At 50.4% G+C, this 27,887-nt stretch overlaps 1 protein-coding gene across 1 annotated transcript; it reads left to right on the top strand.

Moving 5' to 3' along the window:
• Positions 1–2: 2 nt before the first annotated feature.
• Positions 3–27,887, top strand: LOC142024957 (killer cell lectin-like receptor subfamily F member 1). Its single transcript, XM_075017345.1, has 7 exons — positions 3–422; positions 6,177–6,320; positions 19,542–19,640; positions 21,747–21,851; positions 23,891–24,045; positions 25,652–25,764; positions 26,586–27,887. The coding sequence occupies exons 3-7, from the start codon at positions 19,571–19,573 to the stop codon at positions 26,707–26,709; spliced, it is 567 nt and encodes a 188-aa protein (XP_074873446.1). The 5' UTR covers positions 3–422; positions 6,177–6,320; positions 19,542–19,570; the 3' UTR covers positions 26,710–27,887.

The raw sequence follows: 27,887 nt of genomic DNA, 5'->3' as shown, positions 1-27,887 counted from the left end.
ACCATCAGCAGCCTGCATTCTTTTCCAGAACACAACCCCCTGGAGATCCATTCCTCTGGGGGCATTTCTTTTCTCCCACAGCTTTGCAGCTCAGTCCCTGGAATGGTGCAGTATGAACCCCCCAAATGTCCCTCCTGCATCCTGCAGGGTCAGTATACACCCGCCGTGGGAGAGCTTGCTGAAGGTGTCCCTGGCTTGCTCTCCTGATCAGTGTCTACACAAGTGTTTGGTTGCCCTCGGCTCCGTCGGGCGGCTCCTTTACAGACACAGAGACAGTGTCATGTACATAGCCAGCAGCAAGAGAAAGAATTGCAGGGCAATTGCTAAAGCCACGACCAGCGCCACCCTGGAGGCAGTGCTCATAGACCCTGAAATGAAAGAGGAGAAGGGGAACGTTACTGAGAGGTTCCTAGCTCACTGGGGTAGGTGCCCTCTTTTTGTTCTGTGTTTGCACAGTGCCTAGCACACAGGGGTCTCGGGCAGCGGTCCCTCTGATTTTATTCCAACCATGGGCAGAATAAACGTTGTTACATGCACCAAGGCACGTGCGCCACCACCAGAAGCACATGTTGCTGGCTGTGGGCGCTGTGCAAATCGGCTGGGTGGCATTGGAATCTCTCCTGGGCAACTGCCCAAGAGGTTGGCCTGTGATGGAGTCTCGTGGGCACTGCTGCAATACGCACAAACTGCCTCCAAAACATCCTTAATGCAAAGCTAAAGCTGCCTGCTTCATGCCCTTCCAGCACAGGGAGAGCTGTTCAACGTGAATCTTTAAAAACCAGAACATACAGCTGAGGTAAACACTGACCCAGCAATTTCACCTTAACTCTGACCCTGGAACCGGATGGAACTTTTTAACCAAAACATTTTTCTGTTGGAAAAAGGCTGATTTGGTGAAAGCAAGACTTCTTCCCTCCCACCCCAGAACAATCCCACTCCTCTCCCAGATCTGGGGATGGAACCCAGGAGCCCTGAGTCCTTTCCCTGCCCAAGGCCTACTAGATCTCACTCCCTTCCCAGAGCTGTGGATAGATCCCAGGAGTCCTTACACCCAGTTCTCTTCTCTAACCATTGTCTAACACTGTCTATAGCAGGACTCAGCGACCTTTCCAAGGCAGAATGTTGTTCTGTTGTTCACACTAGCTTACCTCCCTTTTCATCCTCACTGAGGTCTCCCTCCCCTGGCGGTGGAGATCCCGAGGCAGGTGGAGGTGGGGTGGACCCTGAAATGAGAAGAGGATGAGAGTGGGGATTTGGGGCACAGCCTTTCCCATGACTCTGATCCCGCATCACAGCTGGTTCTAGTCTGCTGAGGTTGTCCGGATTTGTGAGCCCCTGTTTGGGGTAGGGGGTTTCTGGCAAGCAGGACAAAGACAACCGTCCTATCTCTGATCTAGGCCTGGCCACATGCTGGAAGGGACAGATTATTCAGTTAGTTAATATTTATTAGTTAGGTTGGACATTAGGAAAGACTTCCTAACTGCCAGAGTGGTTAAACGCTGCAATAAATGGCCTGGAGAGGCGGTGGAGTCTCCATCACTGGAGATATTTAAGAGCAGGTTAGAGACACCAATCAGGGATGGCCTAGACGGTGCTTGGTCCTGCCATTAGGGCAGGGGACTGAACTCGATGACCTCTCGAGGTCCCTTCCAGTTCTAGTGTTCTGTGGTTTCTTTAAACACCCTCCCCAGGCTTTGCAGCCAGCTGTCCCTTTAGAGATCATGTACGAACGAGAACAAAATTGTGTCTCATCTCTGTAACTGAAGATGAGGAGATGTGGAAGAGGATGGGAGGGGCAGCTCAGTGGTTTGAACATTAGCCTGCTAAAGCCAGGGCTGTAAGTTCAATCCTTGCAGAGGCAAGTTAGGGATGGGGCAAATCAATGGCCGGGATGGTGCTTGGTCCTGCCAAGAGGGCAGGGGCCTGGGTTAGATGGGTCAGTTCTAGGGGATGTATATCTCCTATTACTAGTGAGTAGAAGAAGAGGAAATGTAACAAGGTAAAGCTGGAGGTGGCTGGCTGAGCAATAAAATAGACAATCTATAGCAGTAAACAATGCCATATAAAGAAGAGGGACCTGATCATGCAAGGGGCCTACACAGCTGGAGGGACAAGGTGCCGTTTGATGGCACCCTTGGCCAGAGGCAGAAGGTGTGCAGTTTAATGCTGTGGTGGCTGCTGGAACAAGGTGCTGAAGTGTCTTCCAGCAAAGGCTTTTGCAGTGAACCTGAAACCATGAAATGTTTGCGGAAGACACCACCTTGCTTTGGAGTTTGTGCTAATGGTTAATCACCCTGGCCCCTTGGAGGCCAGACACTGGGGTGCAGTTAGGTTTGTATGTTTTGCTGAGGCCACAGGCTGCATGAGGTTGAGGGAAGGTGGTTTGGGGTTTTTAGAATGATACAACATGAAAACTGTCAAGAGTCACATTCTCTGATGCTGTGAAATCAGTCATTTATCACAGTCCACTGTTCTTGGCTGGAATTTCTGGGCTTTCATCCAACCTTCCCATCAGGAATGGCACCCAGGACACCCAGGAATTCATTCCACCAAAATTATATGGTTCCTAGATTCCAAGCCCAGAAAAAACAACTGTAACCCTCTAGTTCAGTATTTCTCAAACATGGGTAGGTGTATCCTTGGGGTACACAAGGTCTTCCAGGGGTTACATCAACTCATCTATCTAGAGATTTGCCTAGCTTTACAGCAGGCTACATAAAAAACACCAGTAAAGTCAGCACAAGCTAAAAATTCATTCAAGCAATGACTTATTTCTGTGGCTTCCTATGCCTTATGCTGGAATGTAAGTACAATATTTCTATGCCAATTCATTTAGTTGATCATAAGTTGGTAGAAAGCCAGCAAGTTTTCAGCAGTGGTCTGCTGCGATATTTGTGCCTGTGTTTGTAAGTCAGTAGTTTTTCAGTGTGGTGTAACTTGGTGGGATGCAAAACAAATCTGACTCCTGCAAAGGGTACAGTAATCTGGACAGGTTGAAACAAAAAGCAGTCAAGTAGCACTTTAAAGACTAGCAAAATAATTTATTAGGTGAGCTTTTTTAACAATGGGATTTGCAGCTGAGTGGAGAAAGGTAAAACACCATCCCATGCCTGGCAGAAGAAGGTAGCCAGATACATACAGCACACATTTTTGAAGAGTAAAATTAATTAACAATTTACCAATGATAGTGGCCTTAAATATTGAGTCTGTTCTGGTATGTCTATGATCTGAAGAAGTGGGTCTGTCCCACGAAAGCTCATCACCTAATAAATTATTTCGCTAGTCTTTAAAGTGCTACTTGACTACTTTTTGTTTTGACAGTATGTAGACTAGCACGGCTCCCTCTCTGTTACTATTGGACAGGTTGACTGACACTTGTTTCAAGAACTCAGATTACCATGGTTTTCAACCAGTGGTAAATGTACGCTTAGGGGTAGGCGAGAGAAGTCTGCAGGTGCTTATCATTTTTTTTTAGAAAGGGATGCTTTATCAAAAAAGGTTGAGAACCACTGGCCACAGATGTCCCAAAATAAATAGTAGAACAGATCTTTGAGAAAAAACATCCCATCTTGAATTAAAAATGATCAGTGATGAAGAATCCTCTGCAATCATTGGTAAATTGTTTCAATCGTTAATTAATTTCACTCCTCAAAAATGTGTGCTGTATGTGTCTGGCTACCGTCTTCTGCCAGGCACGGGCTGGTGTTTTACCTTTCTCCACTAAGCTGCAAATCCCATTGTTAAGCATTTGTTACCTATTTAGATACTTCAAGACAATAATCAAGTCACTCTGCAGCCTTCTGTATGCTCAGTTAAACCAGTGGTTCCCAAATTTTTGAGACAGCAACCTATATTGACAATTGGGTAACACTTTGTGACGCAAGACAATTCAAAACTGGGGGGGTGTTCTTAAACCCCTCGCACCCCAAACCACCCCCCAACATACCTCACAGGAGCTCCACACTGCTGCTCCGTCCCTGGGCCACCACCACCCTCTTCTATGTGTGGCTTCCCTATTCCGCCCCTACTCTGTTCTCCCACCTGCAGTATGGGCAGTTTCCTTCCCTGCTGTGCTGAAAAGGGACTCAATTTAATTGGTTTAATGGCTGGATCCCTCCTGGGAGCCAGAGGAGGAGTCAGGTGGTAGAATCCAGAGCTGCAAATGGCTCCTTAAAGAGCCACATGTTGCTCGGAGCCACCCAGCCAGCGGCTCTTCCCAAATCTAATGGTGACCCATGTTTGGATTGGGACCCATAGGTTGGGACTCTCTGAGGTAAACAGACCGACTCTGGGAGTCTATCACTACACTTTCATGATTTGCCATACATCCAACCATCCCTAACGTCTAAAATGCTGGGTTTCCCCCCAATATTCCACTGTGGCTTTGTGCTTCCCCCGCCACCCAAAAAAGGCTTTGAAAGTAACTGCTGGCGCCTGGGGATTTTCTGGGTCTCTTTTTGGCAGGTTGCTGAAGTGATGAAGCGCTTCACTTCTCCCAACTCTCACTCTCGCTCAGTAACTCGCTGCTGTTTGGGTCATGGGCTGATGTGGTGGTAGAGTTTAGAGACTTAGTCAGGGATAGGAACCCTGCTGCACCAGGCGCTGTACATTTATAGACCAGTAAGACAGTCTCTGACCCTAGTACATAGAATCATAGAATCACAGAGCTGGAAGGGAGCTCAGGAGGTCTAGCCGCTGCCCCAAGCAGGATCAACCCCAACTAAATCATCCCAGCCATGACTATGTCAAGCCAGGACTTAAAAACCTGCAGAGATGGAGATTCTACCGCCTCCCAAGCAGCACATTCCAGTGCTTCACCACCCTTTTGCTGAAGTAGCTTTTCCTTATATCCAACCTACACCTCTCCCTCTGTAACCCTCTGTAGCTTTAGACCATTGCTCCTTGTTCTGCCATCTGTCACTACTGAGAACAGTTTCTCTCCATCCCTTTTAGAGCCCCCCATTCAGGAAGTTGAAGGTTGCACAAGCCAGGAACACATCTTCATCTTCCTCTCAGTCCACCAAATACCCACCCACCCTCCACTTCTTCTCAGCCCAACCCTCATAAAATCACCCAGGCCCCATCCCCAATCCCCCCAAATATCCATCCATGTTACTCTCCTCAGGTCTACCCATGGCAATCTCCTGAAATCTCCCCTCTGCTCTCTCCTCATCTAATGGATACATGGCCCCTCAGGCTCTCCAAAATCCATCCATGGCCTCTCAGAGATGTCCTCCCTCAGAACCTGCCTCCTTTTGCCACCCCAAATCCATCTATGCCCCCCACCAGCACCAACACTTCTGAGGCTCGCTTCCTGTCTGCCCAGTCCTCCCGCTTCCTTCCACCTGCCCTTCCATCCATCCCCTCATCCCTCCTGCCTCCTTCACCTCATTCAGTCTCCCCCACCTCAGCCTCTCCCACTGGTTCTATCCAGGCCCCTGTCAACTCCATCTCTGCTTCCCTGCCCCCTATATCACCTCACCAGTTGGAGTAGGGGCAGCAGGGACCTTTCTCTGCTTCCCCGTGGGGGTGAAGGTGGCATTGGGCTAAGCTGCCTAGAAAGAGCCCTGGAGGATGATTGGTTGACATTCCCTGTCCTAAGCCAGGTAACTGCAGGTGCGGTTCTCCAGGCAGGCAAGGTGGGGGTCAGGCCCCTTGGTTTGCCTGGTAGTGGGGAAATAGGAGTCCTTTCTGAAGAGGTAGGTCACTTACCTGAGGTGGTGACTGGCTTCCCTTCTGCAGGTACCATCCAGAGGAGCAGCAGTGGCCAGAGGAGATGTCCCTTTGACATCATTCCTCTTCGGTGGCTGAGCAAGAGTGAACGAACTTTCCCCAGAGCCTGCAGTAGAGGAGCCCCTCAGACCACGAGCCATCTGTTGAGTCAAGGAAAATCCCCTCATTGCTGGGAAGGGAAGAGGGCAGGGACATGGGTTTCTCCCTGGTCATGACATATGCGATCACAGACAACATACACTTTTCAACACTACTCATGCTCCGTCTCCGTCTCCATTGTTTACCTGGGGTACTGTTCCCCCCTTCCCCTTAAATTTTCTATCTCCCTTTGCTAGCTAAATAAACTCCATTCCAGGAGCCGTAGTAGAGAGTCAGGGAGCCGAGCAGAGAAAGTTTGCCTCCTACCAAGCTTATCCTGACCCCAGGCTTCATTTTCTCTCTAGCGGTTTCCCAGAAACTGAAACTAAATTTGGTACCAGAGCCTGACTTGCCTCAGTCACTAGCTTCCTGGAAACCAGCTTGTCATGAATGAATGCAAGGAAAGGATTAACCCTTACGAGAGACAACTCACAGCAGGGGGTGGCCAGGTAAGCCAATTTCTGAACTAAGAACAATTGCAGTTTAAGGGGGTCTTTTGTCTGCTGGCTGATGCCCAGGGAAGACAGAGAGATATGATTTCTCTCAAGCAGCTAGAATGAATCCAATAAGTATCCCAACCGTCTCAAAATCAACCACAGACACATAAGTAGAAGGGAAATACGTAACTAGACGCGACCAGGTTATGGTAATTTTGAATTTGGTGCAGACGGACTATCGTGTTTTTGGTTGTTTTGGTTAATGACTTGGGTTTCTTCCCTGTAACTTTTAAGCCGAATCCCAGGGAAATAGTTGTCTTTGCTGCAACCGGAACAATTTATTTCCTCTTATTTTGTAAATAAATGACTTTATTACCTGTGTCCTGAGAAGGGTCTGTGAACGTGTATTGTTAGGCTAGAAGGCCAGCTATCAAATTACAGCTCTGTGTTCCCAAGCTCTCTTGTAAGGGAGGAGTAGGGGTTCATCCTACAGGGGGGCTTTCCCAGGTGTATCTTCCAGGGTTAAGGGTTTTTTGTTTTACCTGGGTGATGGCAGTTGCCTTCCAGGGTCAGGGAATCTCGGAGCTTAGGGCGTCTTTTTAGCAAAGCCTTTTATAGGTGAGGTGTTTTAAGTTTTTGTGGGACTTCGCTTTCTGCACCCGGAGACACAGCTTTAGCATGGGAAAGAACTGGAGAAATCTAAGCCTGTGCTCTAATTAGGCTGATGAGGTAAGACATTCCCTTTGGGTTTGCAGTGTAAATAGAAACTGAGATTCTGATGCCCAAAAACCATGAAGGTGGAATTAAGGATGCAGCTTTGACATTTCCTGGTGTGCTTCCGGGATGGCAGAACAGAACCCCTAACTTGCAGATGTTGGGGGAAATCAGCCACAGCCACACCAATCTTAAGGCTGCTCCCCTGGAAATGGTGGGGTGGGACTTGGGGGGGTCATAACAGAATTCACTGCCTCCCCTCATGCTCCCTGTGCCAGCTCACAATCCACATTTCCTGTCATACACCAGCGTTCCCTGTAAGCCGAGTGCTTGGGCAGCTACCCAGGATAGAGTCAGCTGCTGCTCGGCTGATGAGCAGAGCCCCTGAAGCTGGCCGCGTGTGTTTCTATGGGTGGTGCGTATCTGCACATGCCTTAGTGCACAGAACAAAAATTTATTCTGCACATGAATGGGAAAATTAGAGGGAACCCTGTCGTACACCTTGTGCATCTGACCCTTTCCTGTGAGCTGGGCAGTGATATTGGTTGAACGGGTGTCACTACTGGTTGGAAGAGCCTGTTATGGTGCTGTGATCTCCCAGAGGGCTGGAAAGGGGCAGAGTTAAGGTGAGCGGGTGAGAGAGAGAGAGAGAGAGAGAGAGCGCTACCCGCTCCTTAACCTCAGCCTGACAAGCCTCCTTTCTTTTCTGCTGGCATGGTGCTGGTTTAGCTGCCTGAGATCACATCTACACTAAGATAAGAGGCCCACAGCAGGGCCAGTCAGCCCGCTGGAGCTGTGGAGCTGTAAAACTGCCGTATGAACATTTGGACCAGGGCTGGACTCTGGGCTTTGAAGCCCCAGAACCTCAGATACCAGCTGAGCCTGAATGTCCGTATTGTACTTGGTAGCCCTGCAGCCCCAGCCCTGGGAGCTCGAGTCAGCTGACCTGGGTTCTGAGGTCTTTTACCTCAGTGTAGATGTACTGGATGAGTTCCAGCCTGAGGCCCATCGCTGAGGTGTCCGGGCACCTTGGGTGAACACTCAACAGCGAAGTCTACAGTGGGTTTCCCAGCATGTCGGGTCTCCCCCAGTGTGGGAATGGAATCCTGGTGGAGAGAGGGTTAAAGGTTTTTGCATTGGGTATCAACAGAGTGTTCAAATGCCCAGCCTCGCTTACAGTGGAGAGGCTGACGCTGGACGGATCCCAGGTGGGTCTGGTCGCCACTGGAGGATTGTTCCACAGCCATGTTCTCCTGAGCTCTATGAGCTGCATGGTCCCAATGCAAGACCGCTGTCATAAGGGTTCACAGCTCCAAATGCCACCTGCAGGCCCATACGCAGGAATTTCTGGTGTGAGTGTCAAAACAAAAAAGCAGTCCAGTAGCACTTTAAAGACCAACAAAATAATTTATTAGGTGATGAGCTTTCATGGGACAGACCCACTTCTCCAGCCCATAGCCAGACCAGAACAGACTCAATATATAAGACACAGAGAACCAAAAATAGTAATCAAAGTGGACAAATCAGAAAAATATTATCAAGGTGAGCAAATCAGAGAGTAAAGGGGCAGAAGGCAGTGGTGGGGGGGAGTCAAGAATTAGATAAAGCAAAGTACATAAAAGAGCCCCTCTAATGAGCTAGAAAATTGCCATTCTGGTTCAAACCACGTGTTAATGTGTCGAATTTGAATATAAAAGAGAGTTCAGCAGCCTCTATTTCCAAAGTAGTGTGAAAATGTCCTCTTCAGTAAAACACAGATTTTCAGGTCATTAACAGAATATCCCACTCCATTAAAGTGCTGGCTGACCAGTTTGTGAATCAGGAGTGTTTTTATGTCTGCTTTATGCCCATTAATTCTTTGTCTAAGAGAGTTTGAAGTCTGTCCGATATACAAAGCATCTGGGCATTGTTGGCACATGATGACATATATGATGTTAGTTGAGGAACATGAGAATGTGCCCGTGATTCTGTGAATAACCTGGTTAGGTCCAGTGATGGTGTCTCCAAAATAGATATGTGGACAACGTTGGCAATGGGCTTTGTTGCAAGGAAAAGTTCCAGGATTGGTGTTCCTCCGGTATAGACTGTGGTTGTAGGTGAGAATCCTCGGAAGGTTGTCTGTAGGAGAGAACAGACCTGTCACCTAGGGCCTTCTGGAGTATGGCATCTTGATTAAGGATAGGTTGTAGGTCTTTAATGATGCGTTGCACTGGTTTGAGTTGGGGGCTGTAGGTGTTCTGTTATTGGCTTTTTTGGGCCTAGCTTGTAGTAGCTGGTCTCTGGGTATTCATCTGGCCCTGTCGATTGTTTTTTTTTATTTCTCCCGGTGGGTAATTCAGGTTTATGAATATTTAGTAGAGATCTTGTAGTTTTTGGTCTCTGTCAGTAGGATCAGAGCAAATGCGATTGTACCTAAGGGCTTGACTGTAAACAGTGGATCTAGTTGTGTGCGCAGGATGGAAGCTAGAAGCACGTAGGCAAGTATAGCAATTAGTGGGTTTCCGGTAGAGTGTGGTACTGATCAGGCCATCCTTGATTTGCACTGTAGTGTCCAGGAAATTTATCTCTTCCACGGAGTAGTGAGTGTGTGTTTGTGTGTGTGCTGTTTTTGTAAACATGGCCCACAATTTTTATAACTATAAAGGAATTCAAAGTAGTCATGCAATGAGTGTTCCTAGGAGAAGTCAATGAAAAATGTGAGCAGAAACGGTGATGGGCAAAATGATTTTTTTGCATCCTAGAAAAAATATATGCAGTAATAACAGTTTTGTGTAAATTACCTTCTGGGATCTTGCTGTACTATCATAAGTGAAAAACAATATTCCCTCATCCCCCTCCCTTTCTTGTTGCTAGCAGGCCAAGGCATGCTGGGAAATGTAGTCCCTGCTCTTGAGTCAGGTCTCTGGACAGGGAGCTGGCCAAGGAACTACAGCTCCCAGGGTGCCTTGGGTTGCCCCATAATACCCCCCCACCCCGCACAGTGCAGCAGGGAGGAAGGGGGAGAAACTGGACTTGGGGGAGTGCATGGTCACTCTCACCCACATACACACCCACCCTGTACGGGCCTGATCTGCCACTGGGGCTTGAGCTGTTTGTTCCTTTGAAGATTCCAACCTAGCTGGCCTTGGAAGCTGGACTGGAGCCAGCAGAGGGACTTGGAGTCCAGCCTTGAATGCAGGGCCAAAGGGTAGACAGGGTGGGATGGTGTCCTCTGGAAGGCCTGGGGGAGGAGACCTGAAGAAGGCTGGTCCCTGGGGCACATCAGTCGCCAGAGGCTGTGGTCAGCTCAGAAACCAGGAGTCATCCTTGGCTTTCAGGGACAAATGTATAGTTTTCAGGGGTGGGACCAGGAGGAGGAGCCCGGGTGGGACTGGGGTCTGAGGTACGCAATTCTCGGCCAGGGCCAAGGGAGCAAGGAGAGGGAGGGGGGTCCTCGCTGATGCCAAGCACAGGTACCTCAATGGGTGATACGGTGTCAGCTGGAGCAGAGCCAGTGTCCAGACCCCTGGAAGGAAGGGACGGTGACTGTTCCCCCTCAGTGGCAGAGGGGAGCCCGCAGGCCCATCGTCCGGCCGCTCGGCATTGGCCATTGCCCTGAGGAACTCGGCGGCCTTGAGCAGGTGCCTCCATTGGTGATAAGAAAGGGTGAGGCTGGGGGTGGCCACCTGGGCTTCATGGGAAGGGGAGGAGGGGGTCAGTGGGGCACAACCCACTGTCAAGGGGTCGTCTTCCCCTTGAGTGAGTAGCTCAAACCCCAGGGCCCCCACCTCCAGCCTCTGGGTTCTCCCCACTGGTCGCCAGGGTGCCAGCAGGGGGGACGAGCAGGGGAACTCCATCTGAAGCCTCCTGGGCTCAGGCTCTGCAAGGGGGGACGACATCATCCCCCTCCGCTGCAGTGTGTGTCTTGGCAGGTGGGCGCATCATTGAGCAGGGCACACGCTCCCCACCCACATGAACCTGCCCTGGTGCTCCCTACCTGTGCCCTTCTCCGTGTCCCATACCGAGGCTGCTCACTTTGGGAGGAAACCCACAGAGTCCCTCAGCCCTCTAAAGTGTGAGTGAAAGGCAACGGGGACACTGGCAAGGCAGGGGTTAATAGCACCTTTCCAGGGGGAAGCACAGAGCAAGTTCTGGGTCAGGGCGCACCCACGGGGCTTTCCCCGGCCTGTAAACGAAACAGAAACTCTCTAGCGCTGCTACCTGCAGGATCAGCTGAGTACTGGGGCCACATTCTGCTCGGACCTCTTCTCCTTCAGTGAGCTGGGGGCTGGTCTCACCCTGGGGTAAATCCATAGACTCTGAGGGCTGGAAGGGACCTCAGGAGGTTATTGTATCCAGCCCTCCTGCCCAGAGCAGGACCAACCCCAGCACAGTTGTAACCACCCACAGCGGGGACTCAAACCGGGGACCCCCGGAGCGCAGTTCAGGAGCCTCTATGGTCTGAGACAAAAGCCAGCGAAGGGGCGCTCGGCTAAGACCGTGGAAGAGACCCATTCTGATGCTCTGTAAGTGGTCTGGGTGCCACTCTATGGGCCAGTGAACCCCACCAAGAAGGCGTGTGAGTTACACAGTGTTCGTACACCTTGCTGAGCACAATGCTTTCAGATTGGGCTGCAAGGACCACATATATTCCCAGAGGCATGGAGGTGCCTAAACCCCTAGGGGCTCAATAGGTGCCTAACTCCCACAGGATTCAATAGGCCTTACCTGCCTTTGGGGCTCTAGGTCAAAGAACATAAGAACATAAGAACATAAGAATGGCCATACTGGGTCAGACCAAAGGTCCATCAAGCCCAGCATCCCATCTGCCGACGGTGGCCAATGCCAGGTGCCCCAGAGAAGGAGAACAGAAGACAATGATCAAGTGATTTCTCCTGCCATCCATCTCCTGCCCTTGTTATGAAGGCTGGGGCACCATACTTTATCCCTGGCTAATAGCCATTTATGGACCTAACCTGCAAAAATTTATCAAGCTCTTTTTTAAACCCTAATAGAGTCCTGGCCTTCACAGCCTCCTCGGGCAAGGAGTTCCACAGGTTGACTGTGCGCTGTGTGAAGAAAAATTTCCTTTTATTAGTTTTGAACCTACTACCCATCAATTTCATTTGGTGTCCCCTAGTTCTTGTATTATGGGAAAAGGTAAATAATTTTTCTATATTCACTTTCTCCACACCATTCATGATTTTATATACCTCTATCATATCGCCCCTCAATCGCCTTTTTTCCAAACTGAAAAGTCCCAGTCTCTCTAGCCTCTCCCCATATGGGACCCTTTCCAAGCCCCTAATCATCTTAGTCGCCCTTTTCTGAACCTTTTCTAATGCCAATATATCTTTTTTGAGGTGAGGAGACCACATCTGCACGCAGTACTCGAGATGTGGGCGTACCATAGTTTTATATAGGGGAAGTAGGATATCTTTTGTCTTATTATCGATCCCTTTTTTAATAATTCCTAACATCCTATTTGCCTTACTAACTGCCGCTGCACACTGCGTGGATGTCTTCAGAGAACTATCCACTATAACTCCAAGATCCCTTTCCTGATCTGTCGTAGCTAAATTTGACCCCATCATGTCTGATGTTCCCTTTGCTGAAATCTCCTGTCTCTATCTCTTCCACTTCATTCTCTGCCTACCAATGTAACGGACAGACTGCAAATGCGAGCAAAGGATGTGCTATCGCCTGCCTTCAGCAAACAGACCACCAGGCAGCGTGACCACAAACACCTCCACATACAACTGCTCGGCCTCCTCTGGTGCCGTTTTTGTCTAAAAAGTTCTAAAAAGTTTGAGTCCAGTTCTTTTTTTTATGTGAACCAGTACTTTGATTTTAATTCGGGCCATTTATTTTTAAAAAGCGCCTTCCCCCCTCTCTTCTGTCCTAAAAAATCTCCCTGCGCAGCCAAAATGGAATTGAAAAACTAAACGAACACACCAATCATTTCAAATTGTGGTAGCAAAAAAAGAAACGGCAAATATTGCAGTTCTGGTCTGTTTGAAATACAGGCTGAACCTCTAATCTGGGACCCTCAGGACCTGACTGATGCCGGACGAGAGAATTTGACAGACCACAGGAGGTCGATATTCTCTAGCACGTTACCAACACTTCCACGGCTCACTGGGCTCGGAGAAGCTATGTAGGGGTCAGTTACAGCTAAAGAACAGCACAGAACGCTGACAGCCAGGACTGGGGGCTGGAAACAAACTTTATGGGACCACAGGAAACTTGGAAAGACCCATAAGAAGTGGTCATCCAGCTAACTAAAATCACGCCAGATCATGGATGCTGCTGGACGAGAGATTTCCAGATTAGAGAGGTTCATCCCGTATTTTTTTTTCAGTTCTAAACAGTACTTTTTCTTAGAGTTTTCTGATCTAATGGGAGAGGGGAAAAATCATTAGAAGTTGTTTTGGTTTGAATAGAACTGGAGCCCTCACCTGAAAAAGCCTGTTATTCACTCAGCCCTACGCAGCGAGTTAAGCTAGAGTAGGCTGAATGTGCTCTGTGGCAGCTGTTCTCAATACTTCACGAATGCAGATACAAAGTTCCCCCCCAAACTGTTTGCGTCCCCCCCCATGTTGAGTGTCTGGCTAACATTGCATGCGTCTAACCCTCATGATCATTTCATCACATAAAGGTGTCACACCATTGATGTTTGTACAGTGCTTAATAACACCATTGTAAGTGACTGAATTAAAGGTAAGCCTGGGTTGTAACTTTGCAATTTACTTAAGACTTCTTTTCCAGGATCATTTTTATTTCTCTGTTATTTTTTTCATGGACCCCCTGCAATAGCCTCGGTCCACAGACCCCAGGCGGAGAATTTCCGCTCTATTGTTTTCAAAGTCTAATGAGAAAAGCTGAGGCTCTGGGTTTAAGGCAGAGCCACCCAGCATGGAGCTGAGCTTCTCTTAGGAATTAAAGAGCTTCCAAAGAATTCGGAGGTCTTTGTCTCCTTGCAGCTTCTTGAAGGTTTGCAGAACGTGAAGGAAACTGGGACCCTCATTTTCAGCGTCCTCAACATGTTCGTGGCCTTTGCAAGTGGGCATTGAGTGAGTCAGGGCTTGGTAGGAATCTCTGTCTCATAGAAGACACCCTGTGCTGCACATAGGAACTTTCCCCTGGAAACTTCCTCCACCCACTGATGTGCTTAAAGGAGACACACACACATCATCACAGCCTGCTGCCAAGTAGCCATTGCTAGAAACCACAAAGCGCAGCTCAGCCATGCTCACTGCTGTCATCACTCCAGGAGCGTGTCCCTCTAACAGCTGTATTGATCAGGGTGTGAGATGCCTACATTTGAGATGACCACCACCAACTGGTCGTTTATAAGTGCTAGTCACAATGTGATTGTCAAACCATTTCCCAGTTTTGTCTGCCCTGAGACTCCTCCCTGGAGCACTCAGAGCTGCTGTTTCTCACACAAAAGGAAGTGGCTTCTTCCTAAGGCAGGAAAAGCCACAATAGGTGGGATAGCATCTATTTTTTGCACAGTTTTTGATAGCACTTCTGGGGCCTGCTGGCAGGCTAAGGTTTTCTGCAGAGAAGCCTGTAATATGGACTCAGCAGGCTGCAAAGTGCTGACCTTGAATAAGGTGGGGTTGAATTGTGCCTCACTGCCTTAGGGAGCAGCCTGTTTTGTCTCTCACTATTCGAGGTCTTCTTAAGTATCATCATAGAACACTAGAACTGGAAGAGACCTTGAGAGGTTATCGAGTCCAGTCCCCTGCCCTCATGGCAGGACCAAACATTGTCTAGACCATCCCGACAGTGTCTATCTAACCTGCTCTTAAATATCTCTATTGACGGAGATTCCACAAACACCGTCGGCAATTTATTCCAGTGCTTAACTACCTGGGCAGGAAGTTTTTTCTAATGTCCAACCTCAATCTCCGTTGCTGCAATTAAGACTGTTGTTTCTTTTCTTACCCTCAGAGGCCAATGAGAACAACTTTTCTCCTGCTTCCTTGTAACACTCCTTTAGGTATTCGGAAACCACTATCATGTCCCTTCTCAGTCTTCTCTTTTCTAACCTAAACAAGCCCAGTTCTTTCAGCCTTCCCTCAGAGCTCATGTTCTCTAGACCTTTCATCATTCTTGGTGCTCTTTTCTGGACCCTCTCCAATTTCTCCACATCTTTCTTGAAATATGGTCCCCAGAACTCCAAGTCATTTATTTCAAATCATAAGCATGAAAGATTTTTCTGTTGGAGCCTCCCATCCTGAACAGTTTGTTTTAAATCTGTTTTCTGTCTGGGTAGACCACAAGCATAATCATAGGCTCCCTCCCCCGCCCCACCAAAACTGAAGTGCATTCTGCCTCTGCAACTTGATCACCCTCGAGCAGGGCTCGTGTCTTCAGTGTGTGGGGAGGAAAAATCAAAAACACCGAGCAGCCTCTGCCCAGTACCACTTCCTGACATTGGATGCGTCACTTGTCACAGTTCATATATTCAAAAGCATCTGCCCCTTCTCAGATACCCAACTCCAAGGTGCGTGCCCTCCTCTCGCTGACCCAGCCATGGCCAGCGAAATAATCTATGCTGATTTAAACATCGGTGGAGATTTGTCCCTCACCAGCCAACCCCAACGCCCTCCTGGCCCCGGTAAGTGGAGTTTATTACCTACCTTCTCGCCACGGCTGTGACGCCGGGTTTTGAATGCCTGTTGCAGCACGAGGAGATTGGACAGCATCTTGATTCTGTTCTGTGGAGCAGGAAGCCCCGGCCCCTGGGTCTGGATTGGTGTCCATGATCCTTTAACACAAGCAAGCTTGCTCTCAGGGTTTCCTGGCTAGTGATGTGGCACAGAACCCGCTCAGAGTCTTCATATGCTGCAAAGACTGCCAGAGACTCGAGTGACAGGCACTCTCCTGAGTCTTGGGGGCAGAAGTGAATTATCTGGGCTTTGCTGGGGCTGGTGGGACTTGTGTGTAGAACAGATGGGGGGAATCAGGGAGCAGAGCAGAATAGCTGCCAGGAGTAGGTCTGGAGAAGGGCAAGCCACCACTAGCACAGAGAATCTGGGAGGTAGAGCAAGATTTCAGTGGTTAAGAAGCTTCTCCGAATGTCTAACCTAAACCTCCCTTGCTGCCATATAAGCCCGTTGCTTCTTGTCCTGTCCTGGATGGACGAGGAGAACAATTTCATAGAATCATAAAATGCTAGAACTAGAAGGGACATTGAGAGGTCATCAAGTCCAGCCCCCTGCCCTCACAGCAAGACCGAGAGCTGTCTAGACCGTTCCTGATAGATGACTATCTAGCCTGGTCTTAAATATCTCCAATGATGGGGATTCCACAGTCTCCCCAGGCAATTTATTCCAGAGTTTAACCACCCTGACAGTTAGGAAGTTTTTCCTATTGTCCAACCTGAACCTCCCTTGCTGCAGTTTCAGCCCATTGCTCCTTGTCCTGTCCTCAGAAGCCAAGGAGAACAACTTTTCTCCCTTCTCCTTGTAGCCCTCTTTTAGGTACTTGAAAACCACTATCATGTCCCCTCTCAGCCTTCTCTTTTCCAAAGTAAACAGCCCAATTCTTTCAGTCTTCCCTCGGAGCTCATGTTCTCTAGAACCTTCATCATTCTTGTTGCTCTTCTCTGGACCTTCTGCAATTTCTCCATATCTTTCTTGAAATGTGATGCCCAGAACTGTACACCATACTCCAGTGGAGGCCTAACCAGTGCAGAGCAGAGCGGAAGAATGACTTCTCGTGTCTTGCTCTCAACACACCTGTTAATGCATCCCAGAATCTTGTTGGCTTTTTTAGCCACTGTGTTGGACTGTTGACTCATATTTGGCTTGTGGTGGACTCTGACCCCTAGATCCCTTTCTGCAGGACTCTGTCCTAGACAACTGCTTCCCATTCTGTATGTGTTTTAATTAAATTGATCATCTTCCTCTTTAGAGCGACCTTTTATACATGCACAAAGACTTGCTGTCATGCCCCGTCTTAGTCGTCTCTTCACCAGCATGAAAAAAAAAATGGCTTAGTTTAATCTTTCCTCTGAGGTCATCTTTTCTAGACCTTTATTCATTGTCATTGCTCCTCTCTGGACCTTCTCCAATTTGGCCACATCCTTCCTGAAGGTTGAGGGACACAAAAGTCCAACTGAGGCCTGCTCAGCAATGAGTAAAGTGGAGCCATAACTTCTCGGGCCTTGCTCACAAAGCGCCAGCAAACACCTCCCAGAGCACCGCTCGCTTTTCTTTGCCACGGTATTCACAGCTCAGACTAAACTGACACAGTAAACCAGCAACACAGTCAGCTCACTGACAACGGGGCGCTCAGACCTGTCACCTTTCCTCATAGAGGTCTCATTTCACACCTGAGGTACTTCTGCTGAATCTCACGTACACCAGCTGAGACAACACAAAGACCTCAACGCAGGTGACTAGCTCCTGCATCTTTCTGCCTTTCTTCCACGGGTGACTGGATCGTCTGACCCATCAGGGTTGCAAGCTAGGGCCTGCATCACAGCCCTTAACACCTTCTTGTATATTGGAGACTCGCACACGCTGGCTGGGTAATGCAGGAAAAAAAAGTGGGTGGTAAATACTGAAGCATGAATCATAGCAGAAAGACAAATGAATCAGTTATTTAGATGGACCGTGAGCCCCTGCAGAGTCATGTTAGATAGCAAATGAGTAAAACGAAGAAGCAGGTGGGCTACTAATTCACAAGGAGAACAGGGTCAAATTTTACTGTTGAATCCATTTTCAATGGAAAATTGACTTTTCAGATAGAGAATTAGCTGTTTGAAAAAGGCCTTTGCTTTCTCCAGGAAACGTGGGTTGGTTCTTTGGGAAAAAACACCCCGGAATTTCTAAAATAAAACTCTTTGCCCTGTTGCCCCAAGTCGTAGTTTAGCTTCTTTCTGTCCCTAATCTCTTCTATGGGCTGGTCTACTTGCTTCGACTACATCTCCCAGGACACACCAGAGGGAGGGACTCTGTGATGCACATGTGTTCCCTGCTCCAAACAGAGAGGACCAGAGGGCATCCTAGGAGATGCAGTTCAACTGGAAGGGGAGCCTAGAGAGGAGGGAGAGCTGGCTGGGTTGAGAATTACTGCTCCCCCGCGCCCCCTCTCCCAAACTGAGGGTTGTGAGTTCAACGCTTGAGGGGGCCATTTAGGGAACAAATAGATTTTTAAAAAAAAGATGGTGCTTGGTCTTCTAAGAAGGTGGGGGACTAGACTCACTGACCTCCCAAGGTCCCCTCTGGCTTTATAAGAGGTGTTTCTCCTATGGAAGAGAATGGGACGGTGAGGAAACCTGAGCTACAGCTCCTGTCAGGACACAAAGTGTGTTTTCTCAATCCAAATATTTCAGTAGTCAGTGGTTTTCTCTGGGAAAAAATGGTTTTGTTTTTCATTGGAAATGCACGGTCTTCATCCGTCCTGTTATCAGAGGGGGAGCCATGTTAGTCTGTATCTGCAAAAGCAAGACGTCCTGTGGCACCTTATAGGCTGACAGATATTTTGGAGCATAAACATTCGTGGGCAAAGACCCACTTCATCAGATGCATCAGACGTGGGTCTTTGCCCATGATCAGTTCTGTTGGTCCAGAAATTACAATGCAACATTCTGATTTCAGGGGCGGGTGGGAGTGGTGGTGTCTAAGAAAGGCATATTCCTCTCGAACAAACTCGTCTCTGCTTTCCCAGGAAGCGGAGACCCAGACCAGGTGGGAGGGTTTTGTTTAGACAGAATTAGCACGAGCTGGCTAAGTACTTATTATTATTTATAACTAGCAGAAATACATGGTGTCCCCCGGGGAACATATAGTCGAAGGTGTGATGAATGAACTATGTCAGTTACATTAACCTAGCACAGCAACGAGGGGTCCTGTGGCACCTTATAGACTAACAGAAAAGTTTTGAGCATGAGCTTTCGTGAGCACAAACTCACTTCTTCAGATGCACCCCCCGATAATTAACCTAGCAGACTTTTCTCTTCTGTATTACTTTAAGAAGTTAACGTAGCCAGTGATGTGGTGACAAAAACATTTGCATTTCACTGATTGCCTGATCATAAACCAGATTTTTTTGTATTTCTCCCCTGAGCAAGAACATACAATTTTTTCCTCATTCCAGCACCATACAGTTAACCACGACCAAGGCCATCGAACCTCAAATCCACTCCAGCAACTTTGAGTGTTAGCCCTGTGATTTGGTAACAGACATGGCAAATGCTGGGGGTGTTGATGTGACATGCTTACCAGAAGAGTCCAGCAAATGCCCATGATCAGCAGCTACTAAAAGCTCATTATCAGTGGGCCCAACTGGGGGAACCGATTTCAAGATATAACCAATCCAGGTGTTTACATTAGGAACTCAGCAGTGTCCATCTAAAATGTGGTGTTTCCAGCTCGGACCATTTTGGAGATCTTTGGGACAAACAAACAAAACTTTCTAAAATATTCATAATTATTTAGAATTGTAGTAATTATTGTTTATAGTTACTATGAGCTCACTTAACTGTAACAGAGGCTGATTTAATATCATGGACTTTTACAGACTGGCCTCACTTTCCCCGCTGGCATCTGATGGCTCTGAGGGTCGGCTGGGCTGGAAACATCATTCTCTTGGGCGCTGTGATGGCCCTGAGCATCTGGGGTGAGTAGTTCAATGGCCCCTTCCACTTATTTGGGGGGACATGCCACAGTATCCAACATTTTCACTTTCCTCCATGATCCCATTCTCTCTCAGACCCCCGTGGGAAGAACACCTGAGCACCTTGCAATCAGGAACAACTGAATCCTCTGTGAGGCAGAGCTATTATCCCTGCCTACAGATGGGGAAACCGAGCCCTAAAGAGGCAAAGTGACCTGACTAAGGTCACACAGGAAGACTGTGGCAGAGCAGGGAAGTCTCCCCAGTCCTGGGCTTACCACTCCAACCATGGGACAAGACTTTGACTCAGGATTTTGCCCCAGTTGTGAAGGGATGCAGCGATATTCCAGCCAGATGGGCCATGCCACAAAAAACCATTGACCTATGACACTCAAGTGACCGGTCTGGGATAACTTTCCCTTAGCTACTGAGAAATGGACCTGAATGTTTACAATAAATGATCCATCCCCTCCACGTATAGGATGGATAGGTAGGTGGACAGAAGAGGTGGGAGGGGATGGATAGGTAGATGGATAGAAGAGGTGGGTGGGGAGGGATAGAAGAGGTGGTTGGGGAGGGATAGGTAGAAGGATATAAGAGGTGGGTGGGGAGGGATAGAAGAGGTGGTTGGGGAGGGATAGGTAGATGGATAGAAGAGGTGGGTGGGGATGAATAGGTAGAAGGACAGAAGAGGTGGGAGGGGAGGGATAGGTAGATGGACAGAAGAGGTGGGAGGGGAGGGATAGGGAGATGGACAGAAGAGGTGGTAGGGGAGGGATAGGTAGATGCATAGAAGAGGTGGGTGGGGATGGATAGGTAGATGGACAGAAGAGATGGGAGGGGAGGGATAGGTAGATGGACAGAAGAGGAGGGTGGGGATGGATAGGAAAATGGACAGAAGAGGTGGGAGGGGAGGGATAGGTAGATGATAGCAGAGATGGGAGGGGATGGATAGGTAGATGGACAGAAGAGGTGGGAGGGGAGGGATAAGTCGATGGATGGCAGAGATGGGAGGGGATGGATAGGTAGATGGACAGAAGAGGTGGGAGGGGAGGGATAAGTCGATGGATGGCAGAGATGGGAGGGGATGGATAGGTAGATGGCAGAAGAGGTGGGAGGGGAGGGATAGGTCGATGGATAGCAGAGATGGGTGGGTATGGATAAGGAGATGGACAGAAGAGGAGGGTGGGGAGGGATAGGTCGATGGATAGAAGAAATGGGTGCGGATGGATAGGTAGATGGACAGAAGAGGAGGTTGGGGAGGGATAGGTCAATGGATAGCAGAGATGGGTGGGTATGGATAGGGAGATGGACAGAAGAGGTGGGAGGGGAGGGATAGGTAGGTGGACAGAAGAGGTGAGAGGGGAGGGATAGGTAGGTGGACAGAAGAGGTGGGAGGGGAGGGATAGGTAGATGGACAGAAGAGGTGGGAGGGGAGGGATAGGGAGATGGACAGAAGAGGTGGGAGGGGAGGGACAGGGAGGTGGACAGAAGAGGTGGGAGGGGAGGGACAGGGAGGTGGACAGAAGAGGTGGGAGGGGAGGGATGGGCAGAGCAATGGATGGAGCGATCTATCTCGGCACTACAGCAGGGCTTCTCCGACTGTTGAGTGGGGGAGGGAGGAAGGCAGCGGAGCCCCCGGTGGAACGGGGCGTAGGTGTGGCGGAGGGAGAAGGTTCTCTCCATAAGGAATAGCGAAGATGCCGGCCCATGAAAACACAGCAAGGGCCAAAAGAGCGAGTTGTATGTTTTGTTTAACAAACGCTTTTCTCGCCTATTTCTGCGCAAAGGACAAAAGTCGAGGTTTGAGCCCCACTTTGAGTTCGAGGCCACGGCCCAATAGCCTTCCCCACTTCCCACCTCCCCCCGGCCCTGTGCCGAAGGAGCAGAGTGGCTGGGGCCGTGTATCGGCCACCACAGCTCCAAGGGCCTGCAGCTGTGGGACCTGAAAGTGCACCTTATTTGCCCCCCTACGCCGCCAGCCACCCATTCAGCCTCTATGTGCCTCACACGCCCCTCCAGCCAACAGACCCTTGTGACTAGCCCACCACAACCCCATGGTCCGCCCCTTCCAACCCCTAACTCATACCCGCCTGTGCTTCTCTGAAGTTTTTCAGGGCCCCTGCAGCAACGGACCCGGTACAGCCGGCAGCTGCCGTTCCGTGTCTGACCTGCGACAGAGTCTGTGCAGCTCCCCTGAGAGCAGCTCAGCAGGTAAAGGCAACTCGACTCTGTCTACCCTGCTCCATCCCTACAACCCACCCAGGCTCCTGCGCTCTGCTCAAGCAGGGGGTGAGGTCCGGCAGAGAGCAGGGCTCCCTCCTCTGTGTCCAGCTCTCCTGATCTGTCCCCCATGGGGCCACGACAGCAAGTTTTTCTGGGAGAACTACCCTTGAGGCTGGCGCAGCCAACCAGGGCCATTCCAGGGCCATCTGAACCTCATTGGAAAAAAGGCCACCCTGTGCCCAGCTCAGGCAGAAAGGCTCCAGCCTGCATGGCAGAATGTCACACTGGTCCCCTCTGGCCTTCATCAAAGATGCTCTAAACTCAATAGGTCAACGAATCCCAGGGCTGGAAGGGACCTCAGGAGGTGATGGAGTCCAGCCCCCTGCCCAAAGCAGGACCAACCCCACTAAGTCATCCCAGACAGGGCTTTGTCAAGCCAGGACTTAAAAACCTCTAGAGATGGAGAATCCACCACCTCTCTAGGCAACACATTCCAGTGCTTCACCACCCTCCTGGGGAAATAGTTTTCCCTGATATCCAACCTACACCTCTCCACCACAACTTGAGATCTTTGCTCCCCATGGTGCCATCTCTCACCACTGAGAACAGCCTCTCTCCATCTCCCTTCAGGAAGTTGAAGGCTGCCATCAAATTGCTCCTCAGTCATCTTTTCTGCAAACTAAACAAGCCCAAATCCCTCAGCTTCTCCTCAGAGGTCACGGGGTCCAGCCCCTGAATCACTTTTGCTGCCCTCCGCTGGACTCTCTCCGATGTGTCTACCTCCTTTTTGCAATGGGAGACCCAGAACTGGACACAAATATTTCAGGTGTGGCCTCACCAGTGTCAAATAATGGGGAATAATCACTTCCCTTGATCCGCAGAGAACGCTCCTCCTAATTCTCCCCAATATGCTGTTAGCCTTCTTGGCTACAAGGCCACACGGTTGCTTTATCTCCAGCCTATCATCCACTGTAATCCCCAGGTGCTTTTCTGCTTAGCCAGTCGGTCCCCAGCCTGTAGCAGTGTTCGGGATTCTTATGACGGAAGTGCAGGGCCCTGCACTTGTCCAACCAAGGTGCTCCTTCCCCACAGGCTGCTGCCGACTTCCCCCTACCTCTGCCAGCAGCCGAGGAGGCCAGGGAAGGGGTTGGAGAAGGATACCGCAGGCTGGCTTGTGGGTACTTTCCCTCTCCAAAGCCTGCAGTAGTCGAGAGGTCCCGGCAGCTGAGGCTGAGCTGAGAGATTATTTCCCTTCTCGCATCGCTGAGAGAAGGACGCTGGGGGACGTCAGAGCTGGGATTATTGAGCAAGCCATTTTGATGGGAAGTAGGGGGTTCGAGCAGCTGGAGGTGTTGCCGTGGGGGTCCTGCAGGACGGATTACTGCACAGACCCTTGGGAACCAGCCCCGGGGCCCTGGAAAACTCTCCCCCCACCAGGGTTGGTGGCATTCAGGTACTGGGCTTCTCTCTCAAGGCCACAGGGTAGGGGCAGAGTAGAACAGGGCAGGGCCCTGGTGGGAAAGGGGTGGGACTATGGGGAAGAGGAGTCGGAGCCATGGGTGGAATAAGGGCAGGGACATGGAGGGAGGGCAGGCCGGGACTGGAGGTGGAAAGGGTGGGGCAGGGCCATACTTCCAGTGCCTACTGGCTCCAGCCCAGGACGCACAACAGACCTTGGCTCTCAGCTGGAGCCCTTCCACCCTTTCCATCCCCGACCAGGACCTGCCAGTGCCCCTCAGGCCTGAGCCACAGCCCCTGCTACCCCAGCCCTTGGCCCCGCCCCTTCCACCCTTGGCCCCGCCCCTTCTGGGAGCAGAACTCTCCCAGCCCTGGGCTCTCCGGGCCCCACGGCTCTGCTGGTGCCCCCCACTCCTGACCCACAACCTAGCTCCTAGCTGAGCACTTCTCAGGGCAGACGAAATCCCACAGGAGGGGAAGGTCACACGACTGACCCGGGAGGCGCCAAACCCGGCTGCACGGTGTTGGTGAGCCCCAGGAACAGCATGGCTTTGCATTTCCCCTTCCAGCAGGCGCCGGGTGCCAGCTCTGCCCCCAGGCCTGGCTGCTGCACAGAGACAGGTGCTACTGGTTCTCCAAAGAGAGCAAAAACTGGAGCGAGAGCCGCGCCGACTGCTGGGCCAGACACTCTCAGATGCTCATGGTGCCGGAGCCGCACGAGAGGGTAAAGGCAACAGCCGGGGGGGGGAAGTCTGAGCTATCCAAATGCAGCGCTCTCGCGACCCTCCCTGGCTGTGGCATCCCAACAACACCCCCACTCTTTAATCTCAGAGAGGAGTGCGTCTCGCCGTGCCTCAGTTTCCCTAAAGCTCAGCCCCGCCCCCGCCCCCCGCCGCCCAAATCCAGAACGCAGGGAGTCTGTGGGAGAGCCGGGAAGGGAACCTGGGAGCCCTGAGTCGCAGCTGGCTTCGTACTGCTGCAGCAGAGAGGGGGTTACAAGGAGCAAGTGGAGGGTGAGAAGGGCAAAATGGGGTGGGGCTTTGGTGGGAATGGGGGCAGGGCCATTGGTGATGTAGGCGGGGCTCTGGGGAATAGGGAGGGAAGCCACGGGGAAAGGGGGCAGGGCAATAGGGGAGGGGCCATGGGGGATGGGGAGGGGCATGGGGCAGGGCCCTGGGTCAAGCTGCAAGTCGAGGGAGGTGGGAGGGAGATAGGTCTGGCAGTGGAAAGGGTGGCAGGGCTATTGTTCCAGCACCGGGGCTTCCCCACATGCTCCAGCTCAGGAGACCTTAGGGGTCTGTGTCACCCAGGCACCTGACCTGCCCCAGCCCTGGGGTCCTCCCCATCCCCTCTCTGGAGTCCCTCACATTGTGGTAGCCGGTGAGTCTGGAGCCATGTTGCCCACTCAACCAGCCTGAGGCCTTGGCAGTAATGTGAGGGTCTCACAGGCCTGCCAAGGGGGTTTCAGCACCCATACTGCAGCCATCAGGGAGAGGGAAGGAGGCCAGCACCGCTGTTTAGGTGGTGCTGAGGGCTGACTGTCATTGGCCCCGCCCCTTCTTCTCATGACCACGCCCCTTGTCTCTTGACCACACCTCTTGCCTCTTGCCCACACTCCTTCTGGGCACAGAGCCAGGCCCCTCTCCCATCTTGCCCTGGGGCCCATGAGTTCACAAAGGCCCAGCTGGGTTCCCCTCGTGGGCAAAAAGTTCTCTGGAGGACGGACAAGCCCACAGGTGATCCAAGACTCAGTCTATTGCAGAAGGGGTGGTTTGCTCCTGTAGAGCCAGAAGAGGCACCCGTGGGGTGATCTGGGAGGAGGAGGGAGTGCTAAAACAACTGCTGCTGGTTGGCCTGGGGTTATGCCACCATAACAGAGCACGTAGAAACAGTGGAAACCCACTGACCATGTTCTGGTTATCCTGAGGGTACGTGAAGGCCCCCCAGCCACAAAAGGCTCCTACTCACGTGGCTCCCAGATCACACACTGGTTAAAAATGTACAGCACCCAACACCACGGGGATGTAGTTGGCAGATAGTTTGGCAGCTAGAAATTCAGTGCTACAACTGTGTCAGGTCTTTCTTTCTTCCTACCTTTCGTTGAAGAGCCATAATATTCAGGGTCCTGCAGGCCAGTTTCTCTGGTTTCTTTTTGGGCATAGAACTTCAAAGCTTAGGGCTGGACCCTTGAAAGTATTTGGGCTCCTAACATCCATTGATTTCAAGTCAAGTGAAATCCCAGGGGAGACGCTTAAATACTTTTGAGGTTCTGGGCTGGCCTGACTGACGAGAACTGACATTCATCTGTGGCTCTCTGGGGAACTTTGCAGGCATTCTTAAGAAATGTCACAGAGGGGAAATACCCAGTGTGGATTGGACGTCTCTCCGGTGCCTTGGAGGGAAGCTGGCCGCGGGTGGATGGTTCCCTGTTCAATCAAACCGGGTGAGGATTTCCTGGGTTAGTATTTAAGTTGGATATAACCTCGTAACGTCGGGCCAGATGCAAATGCCCCCATCAAACCTGCCAGCGTTGCCTGTAAGCTGTATGCTTGGCGGCTGCCTAGGAGAGAATCAGGTGCTGCCCAGCAGATTGGCTGAGCGCCCACCACCAGCAGTATGTGGTGCACATCCACACATGTGTTGGTGCACAGAATAAAATTTGTTCCGCACTGAGTAGAAAAAATAGAGGGAGCCCTGTTGCGCATCCCTGCAATAGAGATGGTGAGGCCCCAGGGACAGGGGCTCCACAGCCTTCTGACGAGGGGGAGTGGAGAATGGGGACTCCCTGCAGGGGGCACTACCGAATACTGAGCTCACCGGCAGTGGGGGCTGCCTCTGTGGGCTGCGAAGGAATGGGGCAGCCACCCAGTGGAGGGGAGACACCAGGTGCCGGGGAACAGGAGCCCCACAAAATACAGGAAAAACAGGACAGATGGTCACTGCATATAGCGATGAGTCTCCTAAGTACTCTAGGTGCCATAAGGAGGGGCAGAGCCTAGGAGCCGCTTCTGCCCCCCAGCAATTACAGGTAGCTCTTGCAGACAGGTTAGCCCCACAAAGACCAATGCACATTTTGTGCCTGCATTAAGCAATAGGACCAACCTCCAGCCCAGGTCTCGGTCTGATGCTGCCTTCCTGCTCAGTGAGGCATCTGAACCCCTGGAGTAGGGGAAAAAAAACCCCCAGCTCTGTCAAACAACCAGGCAGCTGCTCTAAGAGTCCGGGAATGGATCCTGCTTCACTGGCACCTTTGCTTCAATGCAGGGTGTCGCCCTTGGCCTCCGGCCCTGGAAACAGCTGTGAGGTGTGGAAGCCGAATCGGGTTGACCTTGAAATGTGCAGCGGTGTTGTGAAGTGGGTTTGTCAGAGGGAAGCTGTCCAGCTGTAAACGGTGCGAGCGGATGCCCCAGTGGGATGGAGGGAAACCCGGGGCGAAGGTTTGGGCTTTGGGTCAAGTTCTCGCAAACACCGGGTGTGAGCTGGGAGGCTTTAAAGGACACCAGAGAAACAGCACCCCCCGAGGGCCACGGACCAGCACAGCAAGGGCCGGTCAGCCTGCAAGCGCACATACAAAGGGAACACGACCGTGGCTGCTCTTTGCGGGTATGGATGTGCAGTACGTCGGCAGGAGCACACATCGCCCTGAACGCAGGCGTTGGTGTGTTGCTTAAATTACTTTAATTACAAGTGCGCGTAGTCGCAGAGAGAGACATAATAAATCCGCACAATGAACCCCTCTGTTGAGTTTGCACTACTTACTATATTAGTTTCCCCCAAATTGTAATGCTTGTGATGGGATTTCCTGGAAGAGCAGCCAGCTCACCTTAAACCCGGCTCACTCTGCCCTCATCTTTCTTCCAGCCCTGCTCTCTACACCCAGCAGAAGATTAGGGCACTTTGCTGAGAACCTAAACATTGAGTCTCCTATGGTCCATGAGGGAAAATAAAAATAAACCAATACATGAAAGAACAACGACAATACAGACGAGACCAAGCCAGAAAAGCAGCATTTTGTCCTACAAAAATTTTCCCCATGGGGGAAGAAAAAATCCCCTTTCAACCATTCTAAAACCTCCTCCTAATGGAACAATTTAAGTGAGAATTTCTTTCGCCGCTTACATATTTTTATGCGTGACCAATTTCTTCCACTTTGGGAACACTGAGTGAGAAAATATCGGTATGTGTTTGTACAGGCGGATAAAAGGGTAATTCTTAAGTCATGCATTTGGTTTTAAATGTTAATCTAATACCAAGAATTCCTTTCAGGTACCTTCTTATCTGATTTCTACTTTACAATGCTGAAAGGCAGCCAGCAAGTGGACAGAATAACTAACAAACAAAAAAATACATCCTGCATAACTGCAAAACATTTAGGCTGTGTCTACGCTACATCCCTTTTTTGAAAGTGGCATGAAAATGAGGGGAACCGAAAATGCAAATGAGGCACCAATTTAAATATCTCACACCTCATTTGCAGAATTTGGTGTGATCTTGCTTCTGAAAGGCCTGCTTTTGAAAGAAAAACAGCAGTGTAGACAAGGTTCTTTTGAACAAAAGCCCTTGTTT

The sequence above is a fragment of the Carettochelys insculpta genome, chromosome 22 (assembly GCF_033958435.1).
Source record: "Carettochelys insculpta isolate YL-2023 chromosome 22, ASM3395843v1, whole genome shotgun sequence".
Classification (NCBI taxonomy): domain Eukaryota; kingdom Metazoa; phylum Chordata; order Testudines; family Carettochelyidae; genus Carettochelys; species Carettochelys insculpta.
This window is presented reverse-complemented; position numbering and strand designations above follow the sequence as displayed.

Coding starts and splice junctions, on each gene's coding strand:
- LOC142024957 (XM_075017345.1), top strand. CDS start 19,571: ATGGCTCTGAGGGTCGGCTGGGCTGGAAACATCATTCTCTTGGGCGCT. Junction 19,641..21,746: donor GATGGCCCTGAGCATCTGGG/GTGAGTAGTTCA, acceptor GCTTCTCTGAAG/TTTTTCAGGGCCCCTGCAGC. Junction 21,852..23,890: donor CCCTGAGAGCAGCTCAGCAG/GTAAAGGCAACT, acceptor TTCCCCTTCCAG/CAGGCGCCGGGTGCCAGCTC.